This window comes from Quercus lobata, chromosome 4, assembly GCF_001633185.2.
Source record: "Quercus lobata isolate SW786 chromosome 4, ValleyOak3.0 Primary Assembly, whole genome shotgun sequence".
In the NCBI taxonomy this organism is placed as follows: Eukaryota; Viridiplantae; Streptophyta; class Magnoliopsida; order Fagales; family Fagaceae; genus Quercus; species Quercus lobata.
The window spans coordinates 39,541,462-39,565,691 of NC_044907.1; the positions used below are offsets into that span (position 1 = coordinate 39,541,462).

At 33.9% G+C, this 24,230-nt stretch overlaps 1 protein-coding gene across 2 annotated transcripts; it reads left to right on the forward strand.

Moving 5' to 3' along the window:
* The first annotated feature begins 3,331 nt into the window (after positions 1 to 3,331).
* Positions 3,332 to 11,427, forward strand: LOC115987548 (plasmodesmata-located protein 8-like). 2 transcript variants are annotated; one of them, XM_031111122.1, is made up of 4 exons: positions 3,332 to 3,359; positions 8,613 to 9,323; positions 10,931 to 11,038; positions 11,126 to 11,427. In XM_031111122.1, exons 1-4 carry the CDS (start codon positions 3,332 to 3,334, stop codon positions 11,128 to 11,130), a joined length of 852 nt encoding a protein of 283 aa, XP_030966982.1. In that variant the 3' UTR covers positions 11,131 to 11,427. The 2 variants fall into 2 exon arrangements, with proteins under 2 accessions (XP_030966982.1, XP_030966981.1); XM_031111121.1 differs by lacking the exon at positions 3,332 to 3,359 and having other exon boundaries at positions 8,507 to 9,323.
* The last annotated feature ends 12,803 nt before the right edge of the window (positions 11,428 to 24,230 follow it).

Below are 24,230 nucleotides of genomic sequence, written 5' to 3' on the forward strand. Positions count from 1 at the left end.
CTTTCCACCTGCGTCAAAATCAATACATAATCATAATAATACTACTCATACAAACAAGCATTTTATTCAAACAAAATGATCATAAAAACTAAGGAAATTAATGAGAATTATGTTGGAAAAATAGAATGGAGTGAATAAGAAATTGATGTGTTCTATATTTACTTAAAGATGTTATTATAAGTAGTGAAAATCTTTGAGTCCCACATTGGAAATAATAAAAAATATAAGCTTTGGGCTGGATAGTGGGTTGGGTTTTAGGCATGTGTGGACTAGGCCCATTTATCCAATTAATAATAATATTTTATTATTGAGTCAGAGTATGTGCACAGCAGTAATCTCTGAAACAGTATTTCAGTTTGAAGTTACGTATAGTTTCATTGTCCCTTATTCATGAAAAAAGAACTTTTCAGAGAAAACTCTCCCAGTGAGATTTTTGTTCATTCATTTTGTGTCAAAGAGAGAGAAAGAGGCACTGAGTAGTTCGAAGAGCACGACCTTAAGTGCTTCATCTTCATGCTGTTTGATCATTTTATCCTGGGAGGCAAACGTCCACGAGTCTCAAAGCACCACAGTTAAAGTGTGAGGGACGAAATCTGCTTTAAGGAGATTGTGTAAAACACAAGACTTGATCTCATTGTTTATCCTTTCAAGCATCTGGTCTGTGAGTCTGCAATAATTATTTGCAGATTTTTCATTATTTATATTCATTATTTATTTATTACTTTTGCCTATTATATAAATTTATGTTATTATTTAACTTTAAATCTGTGTATTATTCCTTTTGCTTTATTACAGTAGTAAATTATTGATATATATCCAACCACCTTAAAGCAAATTTTATTTACTCTTGTGATTTACGGTGAAAGGAATTCTGTGTTCGTTGAAATACGTTAAACGGCAATTGTTTATATATTAGGCAAAACTTGAAAACTGGGTTTGTGTTTATCGTTTGGCGTAAATACCTACTTGTTTATATTATAAATTAATTTGTGATCTTCAAAAGTTGATTACGTGTTTGACTGTCTTGTGATATTGATTTTTTCAATGTTATTCATCTTCTTTAATTATATTATATAATATTAAGATATTTGTCTTACTTGAATCTTTGTTTGGCTGGGGTTTGTTTACATTTGTTCAGTTATTGTACGATTATGCCTGCAATTTGGTGTTCTAAATATTGGTTGGATACAATATTATATATACTAATGACGATATAGTGATTCACGTGGCTCTTTAATCTCTTTTTCTGTATTGGCTATGTATTGTCTATTCTACATATGTGATTGTTCAGACTCAGTTGTTTAGTTTGTTTGTTCTGTGCGTGCTTCTTTCTGCAATTCAGTGTGATAGTTGGCTTGACTTTCTTTTTGCACAATAACGTTTGGCATTTATTTCTTAAACTTGGCTGATTTTAAGGACAATTTTTTTGAATTTTGTTGAACCCAGATGTCAAATAAAATTGTTGTGAATCCTGTTGTGGCTCAAACCAACATGAACTTTTCTGCTGTGATTTCTGAAGTGAACTTGGTAGGAGGAAATACCAAGAAATGGTGGGTGGACACTGGGGCTACTCGTCATGTATGTTTAGAAAAGAAAATGTTTTCTACATATAATCCTGTGGGTAATAGAAGAAAAATTTTTATGGGAAATTCCTCAACCTCAAAGATTGAAGGAATTGGAAAGGATTTGCTCAAAATGACTACGGGTAGGTTTTTTACTTTGAAAGATGTACTACATGTGCTAGAAATTCAAAAGAACCTTGTATCCGGCTCATTGTTGAGCAAGAATGGTTTCAAGTTGGTTTTTGAGTTTGATAAATTTTCACTCTTTAAGAGTGGAATGTATGTGAGCAAAGGATATTTGAGTAATGGCCTATTTAAGATGAATGTAATGACTGTTATTAATCATAAGAAGGGTGCATCTTCTGTTTACATGCTTGACTCATCTAATATATGGCATGGTAGATTGGGTCATGTTAATTATCATACTTTACATAGACTAATTAATTTAAATTTTTTGCCTAAATTTGAAATTGATTTTGGTCATAAATGTGAAACTTGTGTGGAAGCTAAGATGGCTAAAGCATCTTTTAAATCAATTGAAAGAAGTATTGAACCTCTAGACTTAATACATAGTGATGTATGTGACATGAAATCTATACAAACTAGAGGTGGTAAGAAATATTTCATCACTTTCATAGATGATTACACTAGATACTGTTGTGTGTACTTGCTAAGGAGCAAGGATGAGGCAATTGATGGCATTCATGCAATATAAGAATGAGGTTGAGAATCAACTCAACAAAAAGATTAAGGTTCTAAGAAGTGATAGAGGTGGGGAATATGAATCACTTTTTGGTGAGTTCTGTTTATAGTATGGTATTGTTCATCAAACCATTGCACCTTATTCACCTCAGCAAAATGGAGTTGCTGAAAGAAAAAATAGAACCTTAAAAGAAATGATGAATGCAATGTTGATAAGTTCTGGTTTACCACAGAACTTGTGGGGGGAAGCTATTCTTTCTGCCAATTATATTCTTAATAAATTGCCTAGAAAGAAAACCAAAAAGACGCCATATGAGTTATGGAAAGGTAAAAAGCCTTCCTATCAATTCTTAAATGTGTGGGGGTGTTTGGCAAAGGTGGCTATCTCTATTCCTAAAAGGATAAAGATAGGATCAAAATCAGTGGATTGTGTCTTCATTGGTTATGCTCATAATAGCAATGCATATCAGTTTCTAATTCATAAATCTGATGTTGTTGACATGAATGTGAATACCATTATTGAATCAAGGAATGCAGTATTTTTTGAAGAAATATTTCCTTACAAATCCACACAAGTATCAAGTTCTCTTAAGAGAAACTTTGAGTCTACGTCTCGTACCTCTCATGATTAAGAGTTGATGGAAGAGAGGAATGAGGTTGAGCCTAGACGTAGTAGGAGGGCTAAAACATCAAAATCATTTGGTCCAGATTTTCTAACTTATATGTTAGAAGATGAACCTCAAAACTTCAAGGAAGCTATCTCTACACCTGAGGTGCCTTTCTGGAAAGAAACTGTCAATAGTGAGATTGAATCCATCTTACAAAATCATACATGGGAACTAGTGGATCTTCCACCAAGTTGTAAACCTCTAGGATATAAATGGATATTCAAGAGGAAATTAAAGGCTGATGGATCTATTGACAAGTACAAGGCAAGACTTGTTGTAAAGGGTTACAAACAAAAGGAATGTGTGGATTATTTTGACACATATTCACCTATTACAAGAATAACATCCATTCGGATGTTGGTGGCTATTGCAGCATTGCATAACCTAAAGATACATCAAATGGATGTAAAAATAGCATTCTTGAATGGTGAATTATATGAGGAAATTTATATGGAACAACCAGAGGGGTTTATTGTTCCTGGTCAAGAAAAGAAAGTGTGCAGGCTTGTTAAATCTCTTTATGGATTAAAGCAAGCTCCAAACAATAGCACGAGAAATTTGACAATGCAATGATGTCAAATGGGTTTAGAATCAATGAGTGTAACAAATGTGTGTATATTAAAAATGTTGCAAATGGCTATGTCATTGTGTGTCTCTATGTTGATGATATGCTCATTATAGGTAGCAATAATGATATCATTAAAGCTACCAAGAGAATGTTGACTAGTGAGTTCGACATGAAAGATTTAGGTGTTGCAGATGTGATACTAGGAATGAAAATTTCTAGAAAATTTGATGGACTTGTCTTATCTCAATCACATTATATTAGGAAAGTTCTTTAGAAATTCAAGAAATATGATGACAGTCCAGTGAAAACACCTGTAGATGTAAATTTACATCTAACTAAGAATAAAGGGCAAGGCATATCTCAATTGGAGTATTCAAGAATAATAGGCAGTCTTATGTATATAATGAATTGCACTAGACCGGACATAGCATATGCTGTCAGCACGTTGAGTAGATACACTAGTAATCCAGGTGAAGACCACTGGAAGGCATTAGTTAGGGTTTTGAGGTATTTGAAATACACCCTAAACTATGGGCTGCACTACACTCGGTATCCAGCTGTACTAGAAGGGTATAGTGATGCTAATTGGATATCCGACACAAAGGATACCAAATCCACAAGTGGATATGTCTTCACACTTGGTGGTGCAGCATTATCTTGGAAGTCATCTAAACAAACATGCATTGCCAGATCCACAATGGAATAAGAATTTAACGCATTGGACAAAGCAGCAGAGTGGCTTCATCATTTCCTAGAGGATATGCCAATGTGGATGAAACCTGTACCCTCTATTTGTATACATTGTGATAGCAAATCAGCTATTGGTAGGGCATAGAGTCATATGTACAATGGTAAGTCTCGACATATACGTCGAAGACATAATACTGTGAGGCAGTTGTTCTCTAATAGAATTATTTCCATTGACTTTATAAAGTCGAAAGAGAATATAGCAAATCCGTTAACCAAAAGTTTGAGTAGAGAGCAAGTAAATTGCTCATCTAGGGGAATGGGGTTAAAGCCTATTATTTAAAAGTCTCCGGGATGGCGACCCAACCTAGCTGACTGGAGATCCCAAGATCTAGGTTCAAAGGGACAATCAAATCGTAGAGACTAATTTTTATCACTATGGAGATTATATCTCCCACCCATTCCTATGATGAAATAGTGATGTCTATAAGCAATGTTCAGGGTAAGCTTTGCTTTTAATGATTCTTATATCTTGGAATTCCGAGTGGGGTATAGTAGGATACTCTTAATAAGAATCACCTATATGAGTGTGAGGTGGGCCGCTTCCATGAGAGTTTTTAAGGTTGAATTCTCTAGAGCACTTCATGAATTTACCAAGATATGTTCAGGGCCGAAATGAACACAACTATAAGAATTGAAAAATGTCCGAAAAGGAGCTGTGTGAATTCTATTGTCTTGGTATACACAAACGACTGAACAGTTCAAGACATTATGTTCACTGGTTAGCTAGTATATCCGATAATCTTTCACAAAGGAAAGTTTAAAGCCACAAGCTACTTCTCCCGATATAGTAAATTTTCTTCTACTCTCTTTGTGTCTGCATTGTCATTTGCATTGTGCTTTATCAATTTTTATTCATGTGGGGGATTGTTGGAAAAATAACATGGAGTGAATAAGAAATTGATGTGTTCTATATTCATTTGAAGATATTATTATTAAGTGGTGAAAATCCTTGAGTCCCACATTGGAAATAATAGAAAATATGAGCTTTGAGCTGGATAGTGGGTTGGGCTTTAGGCATGTGTGGACTAGGCCCATTTATCCAATGAATAATAATATTTTATTATTTTATTATTGAGTCAGAGTTTGTGCACAACAGTAATCTCTGAAACAGTGTTTCAGTTTGAAGTTACGTATAGTTTCATTGTTCCTCATTCATGAAAAAAGAACTTTTCAGGGAAAACTCTCCCAGTGAGATTTTTGTTCATTCATTTTGTGTCAAAGAGAGAGAAAGAGGCATTGAGTAGTTCGAAGAGCACGACCTTGAGTGCTTCATCTTCGTGCTGTTTGATCATTTTATCCTGGGAAGCAGACGTCCACGAGTCTCAAAGCACCACAGTGAAAGTGTGAGGGATGAAATTTGCTTTAAGGAGATTGTGTAAAACACAAGACTTGATCTCATTGTTCATCCTTTCAAGCATCTGATCTATGAGTCTTCAATTATTTGCAGATTTTTTATTATTTATATTCAGTATTTGTTTATTACTTTTGCCTATTATATCAATTTGTGTTATTATTTAATTTTAAATCTATGTATTGTTCCTTTTGCTTTTATCATATCAGTAAATTGTTGATATATATCCAACAAATTATACCCTTGATGCTTGAAAATTGATTGTTGACAATTTGTACGAGTGATATCTCACAATCCGGGCGTAGTCTTGAGGTCCATTTTTTCTAAGATATAGATAATGACTTCTAATTTAAAGTTTTTCATGAAACTTTTCCAACGAATCCTTATTTGGGCTAATATGTGGTCATTTGATCATAATTTGATGAAGATCAAATTATAATCAAGCTTGTGAATGTTTATTCTTAAATTTGGTTGTGTTGGGAGCTTTTTCATAATTTCACTTTTTTTTTTTTTTAAAGCTTTTAAGTCCGATATGGGCTGTGAGCAATAATTTAAAAGAGAATTTAATAATCTTCAATATAAGTTCGAGTTTATCCTGATTGAAGGGCCATATTTTTTGTCAAATATTACTCAAACTAGGGTTGATTTTGGTGAAACTTGGGGGAAGTGTTTTGAAAGATGTTAGTGTAAAATGGTAGAATTTAGAGGTCTGGTCAAAATTTGAGCTTATTTGACCATTGCTCAACTCAGTCAAAGCTTAACTAAGGGTTTGTTTGGATATCGCTTATTTTGTTGAAAACTAAAAATTGAAAATTGAAAATACTGTAGCAAAATAATTTTAAAATCCAGGTCCCAGTATGGACATGACATGAAGACAAATTGCACTAAAAATAATTTTGAAGTATTCCTTCATGACATAACACACAAAACGCATAGCCACTGTGTGTTTGTCTTCATTTAAAATGCGTTTATCTTCATTTACGTGCATAGTGCCATGGGTCCCACTGTTCAAATGCCAAACGCAAAACGTGCAATAAACGTACAATCCAAACGCATTCTAAGTGTAAGTTTTTAGAACCCTGAAAACACAATATTTAACCTAAAATGTATTGTCAAGTTGATACTTAAGTCAATTATATAGATCTAGGTTAAACATTCATCACATATGTTATGCAGCGGAAAAGTAAATAAGACACAGATATGATGAATCAGGAAAACCAATTAAACAAATCAGTTTCAAAGTAAAAAACCTAGAGGGAACTATTCCAAAAAGAATAATTCACTATATCAAATAGAAGTTTACAGTAAAAAATATTTAATTCGTAGTAAACTTAACTATGATTATCAAACCTAACTTTAAAACCTTCAGACTTCTTTGATGTGGATTTGCTCTAATATGAACCTCTAATTTATGCCTTTGATCTTCAATACACTTGATATCTAAAGCCTGGGCTGCAACTTTATTCCACTAATACTTGTAGTATGTAAATGAGCTCCAGTAGATGTTTGAAAGAGTAGAAGGCACAAAATCTCTTAGATTTCAAAAGAGTAGCTCTACAAAACTTGAAAAACGTGCTTTAGGATTTTTCTTATATACCAAGTAAGTTTGGAATGAAACCCTAAATGTTTAATGGGCGGTTGGGCTTTATTAAAATTTTGCAAAATCGCATCTCAATTGGTCGAGCCTTTCTCTCGATTGGTCGAACTCTTCATCTTTTTAATTTCTTGAACTTGCAACTTGTACGTTTTTGAATTCTGACTTGTATCACTTTAATTTGATCAATGTCTAAAACACTTCATAGATACTAAGATCTATTTCTAAACAAGTTTATATACATGGTTTGCCAACAAACAAATTATTTAGAACCTAAACATTTATAACTAAATATTTAGAACCTAACACTAACAAAAGAGCATTGTGATCATTTTGTCTCTAGATCCTCAAAATTGATTAATAAGACATCCAATTGGGACAAAATTAGGTTATATTTGACACTCCCAAGATTCCAACGTGAAAAATACTATTTATAGATTTTTTGAAATTAAATTTGAAGTTGTACATGTAAAACGATGATGGATAAAATACAATATTGACACTAAGGTTTTTTTTTTTTTTTTGCTTGATGTTGAATCGAAACAAGTATACATGTTGTCTCCAAGCAAGCATATATAGGTGCCAACTCTTAAGTTATTTATTTTTTTTATTTTGTTTGTTCATCTATTTTATTGTTGCATCTGTTTTGGTTTTGTCCTGCATCAGTTTTGTGTTGATAATCGTGCTAATAACTTGTTCCTGGACCCTTATGTGTCTTGCTTCACTAAAGCAATTAACTGAAGACAATTTCGGTAATTTGTTGGCCAAACCAAATGTAAAGTATACTTCTAGTTCAAACTTATACCTGAGCATTCCAAAATTCAGCTCTGAGATTGTTCTGTTTATTAATTAAAATCACCTTTGACTATCCCATTCTTCCAAAGTGAAAGCCATATTGGATTTTGATTGACTGGTACTGTAGGAGCCGTTGGATTCCCATTAGCTTATACTTGTTGCCTTGTTTTCGTGGGCATAAAGGACGGGTAGCATGTGCCATAAGAAGTAGTTATATAAGCATATATATATATATATATATATATATATATATATATATAACATTGAAATTCAAATCATCCAAGGCCATATTGAGTTTCTGGCCAAAATTAAAAGTAGTGGTACTTGGTGTTCTTTATGACTATTACTCAGAACAAAGTAGAATGTTTAGAAAAGATGCTGTAACAACGTATACAAGTGGGCCCCTGAAGAGCAAATGGGGCCTTTTTCTTAATAGGAAAGGGTCCACAAGAGAATTCAAGAATGACCAAAAAGCAACCACTCTGTTATTCACTCATCATCATTCACCATCAAAGCACAAAACAACAACAAAAGAAAGGAAGGCCAAATTGTTAAAAAAAAAAAACAAGAAAAAAAATGTTGAGAAGCCTTCAATTACACTCCACTCACAAAACAATCTTAGTTCTGAGACTTCTTTGTCTATTATTTCTCTTGTCTTCTCTTAGTAGCCATGGATACCCTGTCAAAGCTCACATATTCATCTATGCAGGCTGCTCCCAAGAAAAATACCAACCCAATTCACCTTTTGAAGCAAACGTCAACTCTTTTCTAGCATCACTTGCAAGCTCGTCTTCTCAAGTGTCATACAATAGCTTAGCTATAGGAAATGGTAGCTCTCCACAATCTGATGGCAGCATATATGGGTTATTCCAGTGTAGGGGAGATTTGAAGATTTTGGACTGCTCCCAATGCATTCAAAGTGCCGTTACTCAAATAGGTTTGGTTTGTCCTTACTCTTATGGGGCTTCTTTGCAGCTTGAAGGGTGCTACATAAGATACGAGCATGTTGATTTCTTGGGAAAGCTTGACACAAGTCTTAGGCACACAAAGTGTAGTAAAAGTAGTGTAAGTAGTGATGTTGATTTCTTTAGGCGTAGAGATGATGTTCTTGCTGACTTGCAAGGGACAACTGGGTTTAGAGTGAGTAGTTCAGGTTTGGTTGAAGGTTTTGCTCAGTGTTTGGGGGATTTGAACCCAACTGATTGCTCTTCTTGCCTTGCTGATGCTGTTGGAAAGTTGAAGACTGTGTGTGGATCAGCTTCTGCATCGGACGTGTATTTGGCGCAATGTTATGCTCGGTACTGGGCATCTGGCTACTATGATTCCTCTTCAGGTACAAGCTCTCTCTCTCTCTCTCTCTCTCCATATCTTTGATTGTCTCACACTTCCTTTTAGAACGGAACCAAGAATTTTTGTTTGGAGTCAGAATTGTAAAACTATATGATTTAATTTGTTATAGCTTTTAAATTATAGGATATAAAATATAGTTTTTCCTTATCTTTATAGGAGCACTTATGGCCAACCCTAGTCCTAGGGCCTCTTTCTAGAGAAAGTCCACCAAATGTGGGCATTATGTGATTTTTTTATTAAGAAAAAAAAAAAAAAAAAACACATATTGGGAGTTGTGTATTTTTCCTCTACTCTTAAGAATGTCCAAAAATATAACAGATTAATATAAATCCAACTCAATTAGTAGTAAGTGAATTATTTCATATTAAAAGTAAGAATAATAACTTTCTCCAAAAAAAAAAAAAAAGTAAGAATAATAATAAATGTAGTATAAATAAAAGTGTGTAGAATATAGAACTTTAACATAAATATCATTCAAGTGATATATAATTAAATACAAAAAAAAAAACCTCATGTAAAACTGTCGTCTTAGGACACTTAATTTGAATATTTGGACAAGTGAAACAATAATCCCGGTTTCTAGTTGCAATTTATTTACCATGAAAACAACATATTTTTGTTAATATTTTTGCTCTTTAATTGGAGCCAATAATTAGGTCATTGCAAACCTAAAATTAAAGAAAAGAAAAAAAAAAAAAAAAATCTCATTCTGAGTATTCTATTGTATACTTTATCAATTATAATTTATCACACTTCATTTTATTTTTCATTATACAATAATCAAAGTTTAAAATTGAAAAATATATCAAACAAACACATGACATATTACAGTTGATAGAATATATAAATATATAGTGAAATACCAAGAATGACCTAGAGAAATTTTATTCTTTGCGAACCTTAGTGCTACAAGGTGACATAGTAAACGTACTTTCTTAAAATTACATTGACCACTTTAGTTTTTTCCACAGTGAGAGAAAGAAATGTTGAAATTTTTTTCCCAAAGCCAATGGTCAGCAAGTAATCTTTTTATAAAGTATAAGGCATCAAGGGTCACAAGTGCTTTAGCTAGTACTGCTTTTGGGAACCTCCATTATAAGTGCCATTCCTCTCTCTCATCTTTTATCTCTTTAAACAATTTCTCTTATTCTTTTTGCTTTCAATTAAAGTGTTATTTATGGATGCAAAAGGTGTTATTACCCTATTATTAAACAATCAATGAGTCAATATACCAATATTATTAAACCATAATGTCCTATTCAAATAAGTGCCATGATTGTTCTTAAAGCCTTATTCTAATAGAAAAGATAAGCTCCAATTTCAAGACAATCATTCCAACCAAAATCTGAAAGGTTTTTTATTCTCCCTCCACTTCTCAGTGACCAAATGGATCAAATAAAATATCTGTATCTAATCTTCCCAAAATTTTAAAACTTGCAAAGTCTGAAATATATAAATAGCACTAATGTATAAAACATGGGTAGAAAGAAAGCTTTTGTATGTGTGGCTGCCAAGCATGCTCAATCTCTTATCATATTCTTATGTATAGTACTAATTCCCACTACCTTTTGCTTTGGGGTATTTGTATAGATTCTACTAGCGAGGACCAAGTGGGAAAAACAGTAGCAATTATCGTTGGTGTACTAGCAGGTGTAGCTGTTTTGATTGTTCTTCTGTCGGTTTGTCGAAAAAAAATGGGTAAAGTTTCCAAGTATGAGTAATAATTTTATTAGTAACCTTGTTATTGATGACTGTGATAATCAAACAATTATATTTAACATACAGGTTAAGAAGATTGAAGATGTCATTGGTTTCTTTTCGGCCATTGGATGCTGTCATTGTCCAAGGTTTGCGGATGTTTGTACTTTGTTGTGAAATCACTGTGACAACTTTGTTTTCTTCCATTTTTCCATTTTAATATAATATGGTTTTTGCACAAAAGAAGGTGGATATTGTCTACTGACATAAAGTGACATTCTTAATCGATCTCCATCAACTACAATTTGCTGCTGATTCTATTCCCTTCATGCTGTCCAACAACATCCCATCACTCCTCAATATATAATTTTCTTAAAGCACTTTTATTTTCTAAAGGGTTGTTTGGTAATGTTATTCTAGTAATGTTATTTGTCTTTTTTGAAAAAACGTATGGGTGAAAAAGTGAAAACATGTGTTTAAAAAACTGAAAACTGAAAACATGTGTCTAATATTGTTTAAAAACTGAAAACATGTGTTTAAACACATGTATCAAACGGGCCCTTATAGTCTATACTGCTTTCAGGCCTTGTTAAGCTTTGTTTCATGTTAGAAATGAACTGGTTGACTTTTTTTGTTGAAGATATCACTTTGTTGATCTATAGAGGTAGTAGAACTAATGTTGTTTAAAAACTGAAAACATGTATTTAAACACATGTACCAAACGGGCTCTTATAGTCTATACTGTTTTCACGCCTTGTTATGCTTTGTTTCATGTTAGAAACGAACTGGTTGAAATGTTTTGTTGAAGATATCACTTTGCTGATCTATAGAGGTAGTAGAACTAATGGTGACCCATAAATTGGCAATCAATTTATATATGACCATCATAACTAAAGAAGGTTAGAAATAGCATCGGCTAGTGCATGATATCTAGCTTTAGTATTAAATTGAGACGCAACAGTTTATTTCTTACCGTATTAGAAAATTAGAAAAACTAAGTAAAAAATAGTAACCAATGGTCCACTTCCTATCTCTAGGATCTCCAACCTTGTTAGCTTCGGAAGAGGCATGCATATTCAGGAATGGAGAAGAAATAAAAAGAGAAAATAAAGAGTAGAAGCAAGAATGTAATTTTAATGCTGTTCAGTTTAATATTCTACCTTCACGTACGGTGGAAAACCCATTACAGCCATATCTTCTATTTACAATAAACCTAGTGAAGGGTTTATATACTAAAGAATCCTAAGTTAACAATAGTCTAACTCAAGATTAGCTTGCTTATTCAACAAATAGATGGGTCTTCAAAATTTTTGGGGCTCTTGGGATGCCTTAAATATATAATGACTAAACGCTCAAGGCATGTCGATTTAACATACGATCACAGATGATGGCTAATACTAATTGTCAGAAGCTTCATAAACATATGGAAACATCTTTTGCGGATGTCATTGCTACAAAACATGCGACATGTGGTTCACGGGAAGTGATCATGGTGAGCAGGTGACTCGAGATGCTTATATAGTTGGTTTGCATGGATGTGCATGAGGATTGCAAGACAAGTGATATGACACCTATGTTGATGTGATACTAATGACTAACGTTTAGTGGACATGACACAGCTTGTTCAACAACTACTGAACAAAAAAATCTCACACATGGTAAGTTGAGACCACTAAAATAAAAATATATAATTTTTCATTGCAGTAAGATGAGACCGCTAATTATCTATGTTTATATAACCTCCCTCCAGTAAAAGATTAATTAATTATACTTAAAAGAAAGTCTCTTATTATTGTAATAGAAATCAATTTTTTAGTCAAAAAAATATCATTACATAAAACAACTTTCACTAAAAAGTTCAACATAGACTTTGTAGTTTTGTTTAAATATTAAAGTTTAGATAGTTTTATTTAAATTTTAGATTTTTAGGTAAATTCATTTAAACCTCAAATCTTGGAAAAAATAATAATAAAGCCACCACATGATTTTAATGGTGTTAATGGAAAACATGTGATCGAAAGTTTGAATGAAACTATTTTAGTAAACACACACACACGTGTATATATATATATATATATATATATTCTTGATAGGGTAGTGTATATATTCAATCTTGATAGGGCTTTATCCATTTTTACCCAAATTGGTGAAATTTATATCCAATAACTTAAGGATTATAATAGAAAAGATAATATACTGAAAAGTAATGATCTAATTTTCTTTCTTTAATTTTTTTTTTTTTAAAGCATATGTGCCCTAATTTTACAATATAAGAGCAATTACATCAGTTGATGTATAATTGTACAAAATGAAAAAAGGGGCTAATTTTACACAATTTGAGCAAAAAAACACCCACATCAGTGGGTGCAAAATTATGCATTTATGCACAATTGCTACAGTAACTGTGCATATATGCACGGTTATTGTAGCTTATGCATTTAATATTTTATTAGTTTTTTCTCTCTCTCTTGTCTCTGCTCTGACTCTCACTCTCACCGGACTCTCTCCTTGTCTCTGCTCTGACTCTCACTGTCACCGGACTCTCTCCTTGTCTCTGCTCTCACCTCACCTCCCTCCCCCTTTTCCTCATTTGCTCTCACTCTCACCACTGTCGTCGGTCAAATCATGCCTCCATTGCCGCCGGTCAAACCATGCCTCCATTGCCGCCGGTCAAACCATGCCTTCACTGCTGTCGATTTTGAGCTTCATCACCTTTTCACCGATTTTCTTTGTCGGCGTCGAGATTCTGAGATTCTGGTCGGGACCCACTAAAACGACATGACGATGCGATGATCGAGTGCTTCGTCGATCAACCTTCACAGCTGCAGTAAAGGAGGATCAACCTTCGGAACCCACTGAAGCGACGAGGCGATGACGAGGCGATGAACGACGTGATGAACAAGTGCTTCGTCGGAGCTAAAATCTTAAGGTTTGTGTGGTGGTGGTTTGGGTTTGTGAGAGAGAGAGAGAGTTGTTCTGAGGGAGACGGGTTTGGGTTTCGGTGCTTTCAGATTAGGTATGTGAGAGAAAAGCGGTGAGGGAGAGAATAATAAAAAATGGTAAAAGAATGAATATTTTATTGAATAAATGTGTAGAATAGATAAACTGATGTGGGTATTTTGTAAAAAAAAGTGTGTAAAATAGAAAAAGTAGATTTTTTTGTACAAAATAGAAGGCAAATTTGCATCAACTAATGTAATTGCTCTAAACATTGTTATTTACCGTTCAAGTTCAAGTTTAAAAAGAAAAAAACAAAACCCATTTATTTCACTATAATTCAATGCACCTATATATTGCTAACAAATTTTAAGATTTTGTTATATATATATATATATAAAATTAATCAATTTATATATATAGAAAAGTCTCTAATGTACAAAGGGTTCCAAAAATGGAACCCTTTGTACCTCATGTTTTGATCAGTAGATGCATGCATATTGTTCTTGTGTGTTATACAATCTGCCAACCCATTGGGACAGCCGAGAATTTTAACAATCAAGATTGTTCATAGTATATAACTAATAACTCATTCTCTATTGCATAATTTATATACGTACAATAAGAATTTTTATGATAAGGATTGAGAATGTCACGAGTCTCTCCTGGATAAACAATCATCCCCCTTTTTCATTACTTGACTAGGACTTTTGCTTGTGAATCTCTTTTGCATGAAAATTAAATGACATTAATGAGTATACAATAAAAACTTATAAGCATCTTTGGTACTATATTTTCTTCTATGGAAATCTAATTGAGGTATTAAATTTCTTGTTTGTGGAACTTACCTTGGCGACTTATATTTTCCCAAGAGATGTTCATGACACAAAGCCTGGCTTTTTCTAGAAAAAAACAATATGGAAGGAATTGTTATACTTTCCTTATGTAGCATTATAAAATTAATGAGACCTAGATTTCCTTACTATTCCTAAAGTCTATATAAACTCAACCATTGTAAATCTTTTCTCTCACCCTAATCTATCAAAAGCAAATCAAAATTGCACTCTAAAAACTGAAGGACGAAAGAATGGTGTACAACAAAACCTTTTTGGAACATGTGATAGCGATTATTGGTGGTCCATGGGTTTGGAAGGTGTACTTCTACAAGGAATTCTGTATCTAAGGCTAATGAGAGGAGGTTGTTCTTGGTATATCTTGGAGATTTGGGTTCAAGATCCAAATAAATACTTTTTGTTTTGTTATAATTAAGAATAATAAAATTACGTGCCCTTCACTCTCTCTCTCTCTCTCTCTCGTTTATTTTCATTTTGTTTCTCAGGTAATGATTGGGTTTCTCGGGGAAACTGGAAATGATTTTATTAATAAATTGAACTGTGTTTTTATTCTAAACTGACTCTCTTTCATGAGTAAAATGATCCTCATTTGCAGTGTTAAAGTTTGCTTCTCCCAAAGTAGTACTGTTTCATGCTATTTTTGTTGTAGTGGCTTTTTCTAGAACACAGAAAACAAAAGAAGATAGTAAAATTGGTTTTTTAAAAAACTCCATGGTTTTCTAAAGTTTATTTTAACTATTTTCCCTCCCTTCGTATGTACTCATTCATTATATATTATAAACAAATATTTCTTTAGAATTCAACTATTCTGAGATGCTAACAAGTTATTTCTTCATTTTTTAACTGGATTCTTAGAAATGCTAATAAGGTTGTTCATGTTTTCAGCCGTTGGTCACTTTCAAATAAAATTTTTGACTTCTTTAATCCCGGTTTAGCCCTTTCAAGAAAAGTTAATAAGACTGTTTATGTTCTCAACCGTTGGTCACTTTCAAATAGATTTTTTGGCTTCTTTGATCCCAAACAACCCCTCCTTTTGTTTAAGATGTAATTAAGGAGGTCAGTTTGTATATTGTTTCGATACGTTAATAAAAGATTTTATTCTCAGCAAAATAAATAAATAAAAGATGCAAAACCTCTAAATTAAAAAAGAAGCTTTTATTTAAAATTCGACTTTTTAACAAGCATTTTGCAATCACTTCGAGGATAGGTGACATTCAGTAAATCATTAAGTTTTACCATTGTGGATATTTTGACATTTAGTAAATCATTATTTTGAGCCATGAGTTAAATTGGTATTCGTAATTATTATCCTATATATATATATATATATATATATATAAAACGTAGGAAAAGCTAGAGTTCGAATCTCAAACATCAGACACCATAAAGAGTGTCACTATTACTTGAACTTCATCTCTAATATTATTTTGTATAAACCTTTCCTAGAACATGAAAAAGAAAAGAAGATTGTGAAAAACTTGGTTAGGAAACTCCATTTATTTCTGAAGTATATTTAACCATTTTCTTACCCTTTTGTACTTATTCATCATGAGATACAAGCCTAGCGTCATCACAACAACAACAGAAAAAAACACTCTATAAATATTTTTTTAGAATTCTACTTTTCTGAGATGCAAATCCTGAGTAAAAAAAGGGAGTGTTTATTTAGAATTACAATTGTTAGTCATTTTGCAATTGTGACTCTGGGGATAGGTAACATTCAGTAAATGAAGTTATAACATTGTGGATAATTGGATATATATTAGTAGTGCACTGTTCCCAAACACTCAAAGCAGTGCGCTTCAATTTAAATATATAAATATTATAGTGAATGTAATAAATAAGGAAATTAACATGATGGGCTTGTCAGAATACAAGCCCAGTCTTTAACAGGGCTCATACAAAGAGCTTCAAATCCAATAGTTTTTGAATTGTCAGGGAACAGGTTCTACGAACGAGCCTAACATTTTCACACATGCGTGAGTAAATTTGTGCGATCAGGACTATTTAATCAAATTTAATTACACATATAACAATCTTTTTTTTTTTTTTTTGGAAGAACAAATATAACAATCTGACAAATTATTAGGGTGTATTTCAAATTTTCAATATAGGATAGTAAAACAATAGTAGAAGTGAAAATATTTAATTTAACTAACTTAGGAACTGGTCTAGTGACTAGACCTTGGGCCAACAAAACTTGGGTTTTGGGTTTTGACTAGGGGTGGAGCTGGGGGAGGGCGAGAGTGAGCAAGTCCCCCCGCCCTTGTCTATCTCACCTTTGCTCCAACAATTCGAATAAGTAAATGGCACATTTTCGTCTTTTTACAAAAACGAAGTTCAATGGCGCCACGTATGACTAAAAATATTATCTTTTTGATAGGTTTCTACTATTATAGTCTTTTACACCAATTTTTTCACAACAAACTTCATAATTGTGATAGTAATACTATATAGTATATTCAATATTTTTCACAATAAATTTCATAATTGTTAAACATTTAATTTTCATTTAGGCCTACCACTTACACTACTTTATTGTTTACCAGTTATAGGATTCCTAGTGAGCGTTTGGATTTGCGTTTGCGGATCCACATTCACATTTTCAGCTCATTTTTTTTTTTTTATATTTTTTTTTATAGCATGTGAATAGTAAAATCACATGAATTTACTGTGCAGAAAACAAAATGGACTGTTTATGCACTGTTCACGGGTCTCACAGCATTATTCACACATTTAAAAATTATTTTGTTACAGTGTTTTCAGTTTTCAGTTTTTAGTTTTAGCAAAAATAAGTTGTATCCAAATGGACTCCTAGTGTCAACTTATGAAAATACCAACTCTCCCCTATGTGGGTTCTACATAATCATTATTTTCATATAAAAAAATGGCCTACTTATATTCATATATAGCACTAAAACCTTAGCCTTCACTCTTTTTCTTATTTCTGAGTTTTTAATTTTTTTTTTTAATCTCAAACTCTGTTTTTTTTTTATTATTATTATTATTGTTATTATTATTATAAAAAATTCAAATTTTAACTGATTAAAAGAGTAGAGAAAAAATGTTGAATTCAACATAATTTTTTAAGAGCATTCAAGGTAGTAAGGATACAAAATTGCAAGTACATTGTTATTTTCTTAACACTTTTACAGTAATTTATTTTAAGAAATCAAATTGCATGTTTAAACTCTATATATTTAGATCAATCTCTAAATTACATTAATATATATATATATATATTTATTTATTTAGTTTGTTATTAATATCAATTAGTTTTTTTATATTAATTTTGCTTTTAATATTGCCCCCTAAATTGAATTCCTAGTTCCGTCATTGACTTCTCATTGATCTTGAGCACGTTAATTCTCATGTTTCTTTATATTATCTGGATATGTAAGGGCTTTTTTTTTTTTTTTTTTTTTTTTTTTTTTTTCTCTACAAAAGAAAAAGTTTAATTTTAACATTATTTATGAAAAAGTCTCGCTATTTTGTTTTCTACTAGTAAGACTTGAGTCATGATTTAATATGATAGAACACAACGGGGTGGTACACTTTAACACTTTGGCCAAATTCCATCCCATAAAATCACTACATTCATATCCATATAACATGTTCTTAACCTATCAATTTTTTTTGTGCGAGAAAAGTAGGCAAAACTACAATATTGATCTATCAAGTTTATCCTATGTGTACAATTGGTCCCTCAAGTTTCTAATGAGCACAATTAGTTCCTCAAATTTTAAAATTGGGTTGTATTAGTCTTTTTACTAATTGCCATTAGTAGTGTTACTTACATGGTTAACGGAACAATGAATTGACTTTTTTTTTAATAATGTGGCATTTTTTTATTTAAAAAATTACAAAATAAGTTTACACATGTACGTTTGAATATACTTAATTAGAGGATCCGTGTTTGAAATAGGTAACACCCCCAACTGGGAACCACCAGAGCTGATTCTTCTCATGTACCTAATTTTGTTCTCCTTTGATTGCAGCAAGTCATGTATGATTCACATTGCTCCGCCACAAAAAATCTCGGCTTGCTGGCCATCATATTGGTATCTTATAATCTTCTGGTGTGGAATCAAGCAAAATAATCGTTTCTCAAATGGAGGGCAATGTCTTTCTAGCTCTTCTTTTCTAGAAACATCCAAGTTGGGCAGCAAACTCTTTATGTAAGAAACATCAAGGAAAGGAATATATTCATTGAATGCTAATGGGCACACATTCGATCATTCCAGTTTCAGGGATCAAAATTGATGTTTTTCTTATGTAAGAGCAACCTTGTTTGTAAATGTAGAAATACCTGCAATTGTGAAATACAATAATATCAATCACTAGAAATAGGACTCGGGTCAGTAGCTGTCACCGGTGGTGGCTAGGGCTTGGGCTGTTGCCGGTGTGCCGGCTAGGCTTGGGTCTCCACTGGGCGGCGGGTTAGTGATTGGGTTTCTACTCTCTCCCCTTCTCTCTCTTATGGGTGGGTTTGTGATTTTTTTTTTTTTTAAGAAGTGGTGGGTTTGAGCATCAAATTCTATTGGTACTGGTTTGTGAATTTATTACGTGTAAACTTATTTTATAATTTTTTAATAAAAAAAATGTCAATTTATTGCTCCATTAGCTATGTGAGTAATACCACTAATGGTAGTTAGTAAAATAACTAATACAAGTTAGTTTTAAAAATTGAGGGATTAATTATTCTCACGTGAAACTTAAGGGACCAATTATGCATACAGGGTAAATTTGAGGGATTAACATTATAGTTTCGTCAAAAAAATAAAAGCTATGTAGATTTGGACCCTTAATCGCATCTCTCCCTAGAAAATTTCAAGGATCCCTTGAGCGATTCTCTCCCTCCTTAAAAAAAAAAAAAAAAAATTGTTATCAAAGCTATGGTTAAACTTCAGCATGAACTATTGTATACATGTGGTGCAACTCTTATAATTAAGGGTGCCTCTTACTCTTACCATCTTACGTACATATAAGGATTGAGTCCCACATTAAGTAAAAAGTACAATTTTTTTTTTTTTTTTTAAGAGAGTAGTTTATTCATAATTTTATAAAAGATTTACATGTTAAGATAAGTTAGTTCAATGTGATAGATGCTCACATGTGAAGTAAAGAATAGTTATGAGCTCACACATGAGGATTTGGTACTTCTAATTAATAGAGCCCTATAAATTAAAAATATTTATACACAAAGCTACAATTAAACATATATAATGAAAGGAGACTGTTCTTGGTATATCTTGAAGTTTTGGGTTCAAGAGTTATAATAATTTTTTTTTTTTTAAGAATAATAAAAGTACATGCCCTTCATTCTCTCTCTCTCTCTCTCTCTCTCTTTTCGATTCATTTTGTTTTTCAGGTAATGATTGGGTTTTTCGGGGAAATGATTTTATTAATAAATTGAACTATGTGTTTTTATTCTGAATTGTCTCTCTTTCATGAGTAAAATGATAGCCTCATTTGCAGTGTTATAGTTTGCTTCTCCTAGAGTACTGTTTCATGCTATAGAGTACTGTTTCATGCTATTTTTGTTGTAGAGGCTTCTTTTGGAACACGGAAAAGAAGAGAAGATTGTAAAATTGGTTTTAAAAATACTCCATTTTTTAGAGTGCAACATAGAAAAAGTGTTAGTTTTACATATTTTTGCTCGAAAAGCATTGCTTCTTCCACTTTGCCTCCCCTTAAATAGGGACGTTGGCTAATTGGAAGTGGAGACAAAATCTCACTCACACATGACACATCTTGATTGGTTTCACTGTTCAAACACCACCTTATTAGAGAACAATCTTCTTAATAGCACTGTTGCAAACCTCATTGACCAGGAAACAAAAAATTGGAAAGTTGATCTAGTTAGAAAGCTTTACCAAGTACATGATTGTGAGGAGATTTTGAATTTTCCGCTTCCTAGGACCTCTGGGATAGAAGATAGACTCCTATGGAAACACTAAAGTTCTGGGAAATACAAAGTGAACAAAGCATACCATATGCTTCATCAAAATCAACACCCAAATACTCAAGATCAAAGAACCTATGGGGTTTCTCCTATTGTTTGGAACAGGATTTGGAAAGTGAAACTTCGTCAAAAGATCCCTACTTTCATATGGAAACTCCTACATGAAAGCCTGCTTGTCTTTAAAGTCCTAAACAACAAAGGAATTTTAGTCTCTAATAACTATCTGATGTGCAATGAGGATAAGGAATCCTTGAATCATCTTTTCATGATGTGCCCTTTTACAAGAGCCATTTGACATGGATCTAATTTGGCAATCAGATCCTTTGAACTGCAGTACAGCTCAATCAAGCAATGGGTAGAGGATTGTATCCTTCAAAATGAATCTAGGGAGTATGGTAGAGGGCTGTATCCTTCAAAATGAATCTATGGTCCATCTGGAATCATAGAAACAAGGTCCTTCACCAAGGAATTTTGCCTAACACCAAGGAATTTTGCCTAACCCTATGGAAGTTATACTCCCTCACTTGCAAGTGCCAAGAGGAATTCCAAACTAGTTAGGAACAGGAGATTGAAGCCATTCAACAACCTCATCATTTTCCCTCCAACCAGAACTAGTAGATTATTTTTAAGGTAGCAGCCCATAAAAACAGAAGTTCAAAGAGAAGAGGATATGCTTATGAGGCAAAGACTTTGGAAGGAAATGTGCTTTTCTCTGGAGGAGCTAGTAGTGGAAGGAAGACTCAGCAACTTGCAATCCAAGATGCAGTGGGAGAAGCAATTTTGAAGTCTATGCAGCTGGGATACAACAAAATTCTGATAATCAGCAACAACAAGAGACTTGTGCAGCTTTGCAACCAAGGAAAAGAACCATCTTGGACACAGCAAAATTTTGTTGCAGACTTGAATCAACTCCAACAACAGGGTTTGACCACTCATTACTTTTTTTGCCCAAGGATATTATCTCACATGTAAAAGCACTCATAGCAGTGGTGCTATATTGCTATAATGCTATAATTTAGCTCCACTGATACCAAAATTACACTCCAGTAGTGGAGCTATATCCATATTTTTTAGCTCCACATGAACAGTACACATCTATTTATAGATGTGTACTATTCATGAGAGCTAAACAAAAATAATAATATTTAATTCTTACCGGGGATTAAAATAATACCGTTCCCTTTTTTTTTTTATTCTTTTTATCTCTCTCACTTTGTGCCTCTCTCTCACTCTTCTGAATTCTCATCCTCTCCCCAAAACTCTCTCAAGCTCTCATCCTCTCTGTCACTGTGCAATCTCACAGTTCCGACCAGCTGTCCTCAAGCTCTCATCCTCTTTCTCACTCCGGCCCAACCAGCTGTCCTCAAGCTCTCATCTTCTTTCTCACTCCGGCCCGACCAGCCGTCCCAAGCCGCTCTCAAAACTCACCGTCACTCTCCTCTCTCACCATCACTCTCTCAAGCTCCCTCATTCCCCGCCGTCGGCCCAACCCAGCCGTCCCTGTAACGACCGAAGGAAAAGCGCTAGCCACATCTGCGCTATACCTCAAAAGGACTAGTCACTATTGAGGCTCCTTGTAGTTGTTAATAAAGCCCAGTTCAACCCAGTAAATACCCGATGTGGGACTCATCACACATCCACACACATCACATAATCAATCAAATTGGGGCATCACAATCTCCCCCACTTAAATCCCTAACGTCCTCGTTAGGGCCCACTTTGTGGGGTAGTGTTTCTGAGCCCACACGGGGTTACCGGGCCAGCTCTGATACCATCTGTAACGACCCCGCCCCAACTGTGTAGATATTGTTCGCTTTGGGGCCCATACCCCTCACGGTTTTGTTTTTCCCCAGGTTGCGCTGGGGAAAAGGCCTCTTCACATTGAAGGGAAGTCATTCCTTATAAACACATTCTCATGTGCTTCCCTAGGCGATGTGGGATTCCATGGAATGCAAGACCCCACTTTTGGGTCACTACAATCCACCCCCCTTATGGGCACACGCGTCCTCGCGTGTGGGGCCCACACTTCCGGCTAGGGTATAGCTCTGATACCATATGTAACGACCCAAGGAAAAGCGCTAGCCACATCTGCGCTATACCTCAAAAGGACTAGTCACTATTGAGGCTCCTTGTAGTTGTTAATAAAGCCCAGTTCAACCCAGTAAATACCCGATGTGGGACTCATCACACATCCACACACATCACATAATCAATCAAATTGGGGCATCACAATCCCAAGCCACCGATCGCAGACCCACGCCGCCGATCGCCTATTACAGAGATTTGGGTTTTTTTTTTTTTTTTCTTCTGCTGTGGACTGCTGGTGTTGCTGCTGTTGGTGGTGTTGGTGGTGGTTGTGGCTGTGGCTATGGTTGAGGAAAAAGATTGGAGATTTGGGTTTTTTTTTTTTTTTTTTTTTTTTTTTTTTTTTTCTGGTGGTGGTTGTGGCGGTGGCTGAGGAAAAAGATTTGAGATTTGGGTTTATTTATTTATTCATCTTTTTCTTGCTGTGGACTGGTGGTGGTGGCGGTTGTGACTGTGGTTGATGGTAGAGGTGGTTGTGGTTGGTACTGTGAATGTTTTTTTTGGTAGTAGAATATATTATTTTATTGTAGTAGTTATAATATTTTATTGTGATATTTATATTATTTTATTGTGTTGAAAGCTAAAATAGATCCGCTGTTGCAGCGTATGTATGCATATGTATAAGTAAAATAGATAAAGTAAGTTTTAGTGGAGCTAAATAGCTAAATATTTAGCTCCACTACTGTGGATGCTCTAATAGACCTAGCTGCTATAACTACTTGCTTTCCAGTTAGCCACTACAGGCTTAATCCGAACCTAGTATAAGCCAGGTGGCCTACTTTTTGTACTATCTCCTTTTCTATCTAATGCATGTTTATCTGGTATTAAAAAAAAAAAAAAAATCTATCCATAATCATTGTTCATGTAAATGATTTTTTTTTTCCCTCTCCCTTCGTCTTGCTCTTCCCCTTTGTCTTCTTCTCACAACAAAACCACAAAATCACCCCTGCCCCAGCCTTGACCACCAATCTCTATCTCCTTCCGACAACAAAATCACAAAACCATCCCTGTCCAACCTCAACCACTAATCAAGGTTGTATCACCCAAATACAAAAACCCAAAAAACTAAAATTAGCAATAACCCATCTTAGAACCAGCAAGAACCAGATGAAATCAAACCCCAAAATCAACCAAAACTCAGATGAAGTCAATTGAGGACCATGGCAGCACTACATCAAGATAAGAGGTGGCGGTGGTGGGTCGTTGCAACTAGGGCTTGCTTTGGGTTGTTGCTGGCGGTGTGATGATGGCGGCAGTGAGGTTGGTTCGAGTTTGAAAATTTGACTGTAAAAGAAGAAGAAGAAAAAGAAGAAAGAATAAAGAGAAGAAGGAAGAAGGAAAAGGAAAAAAA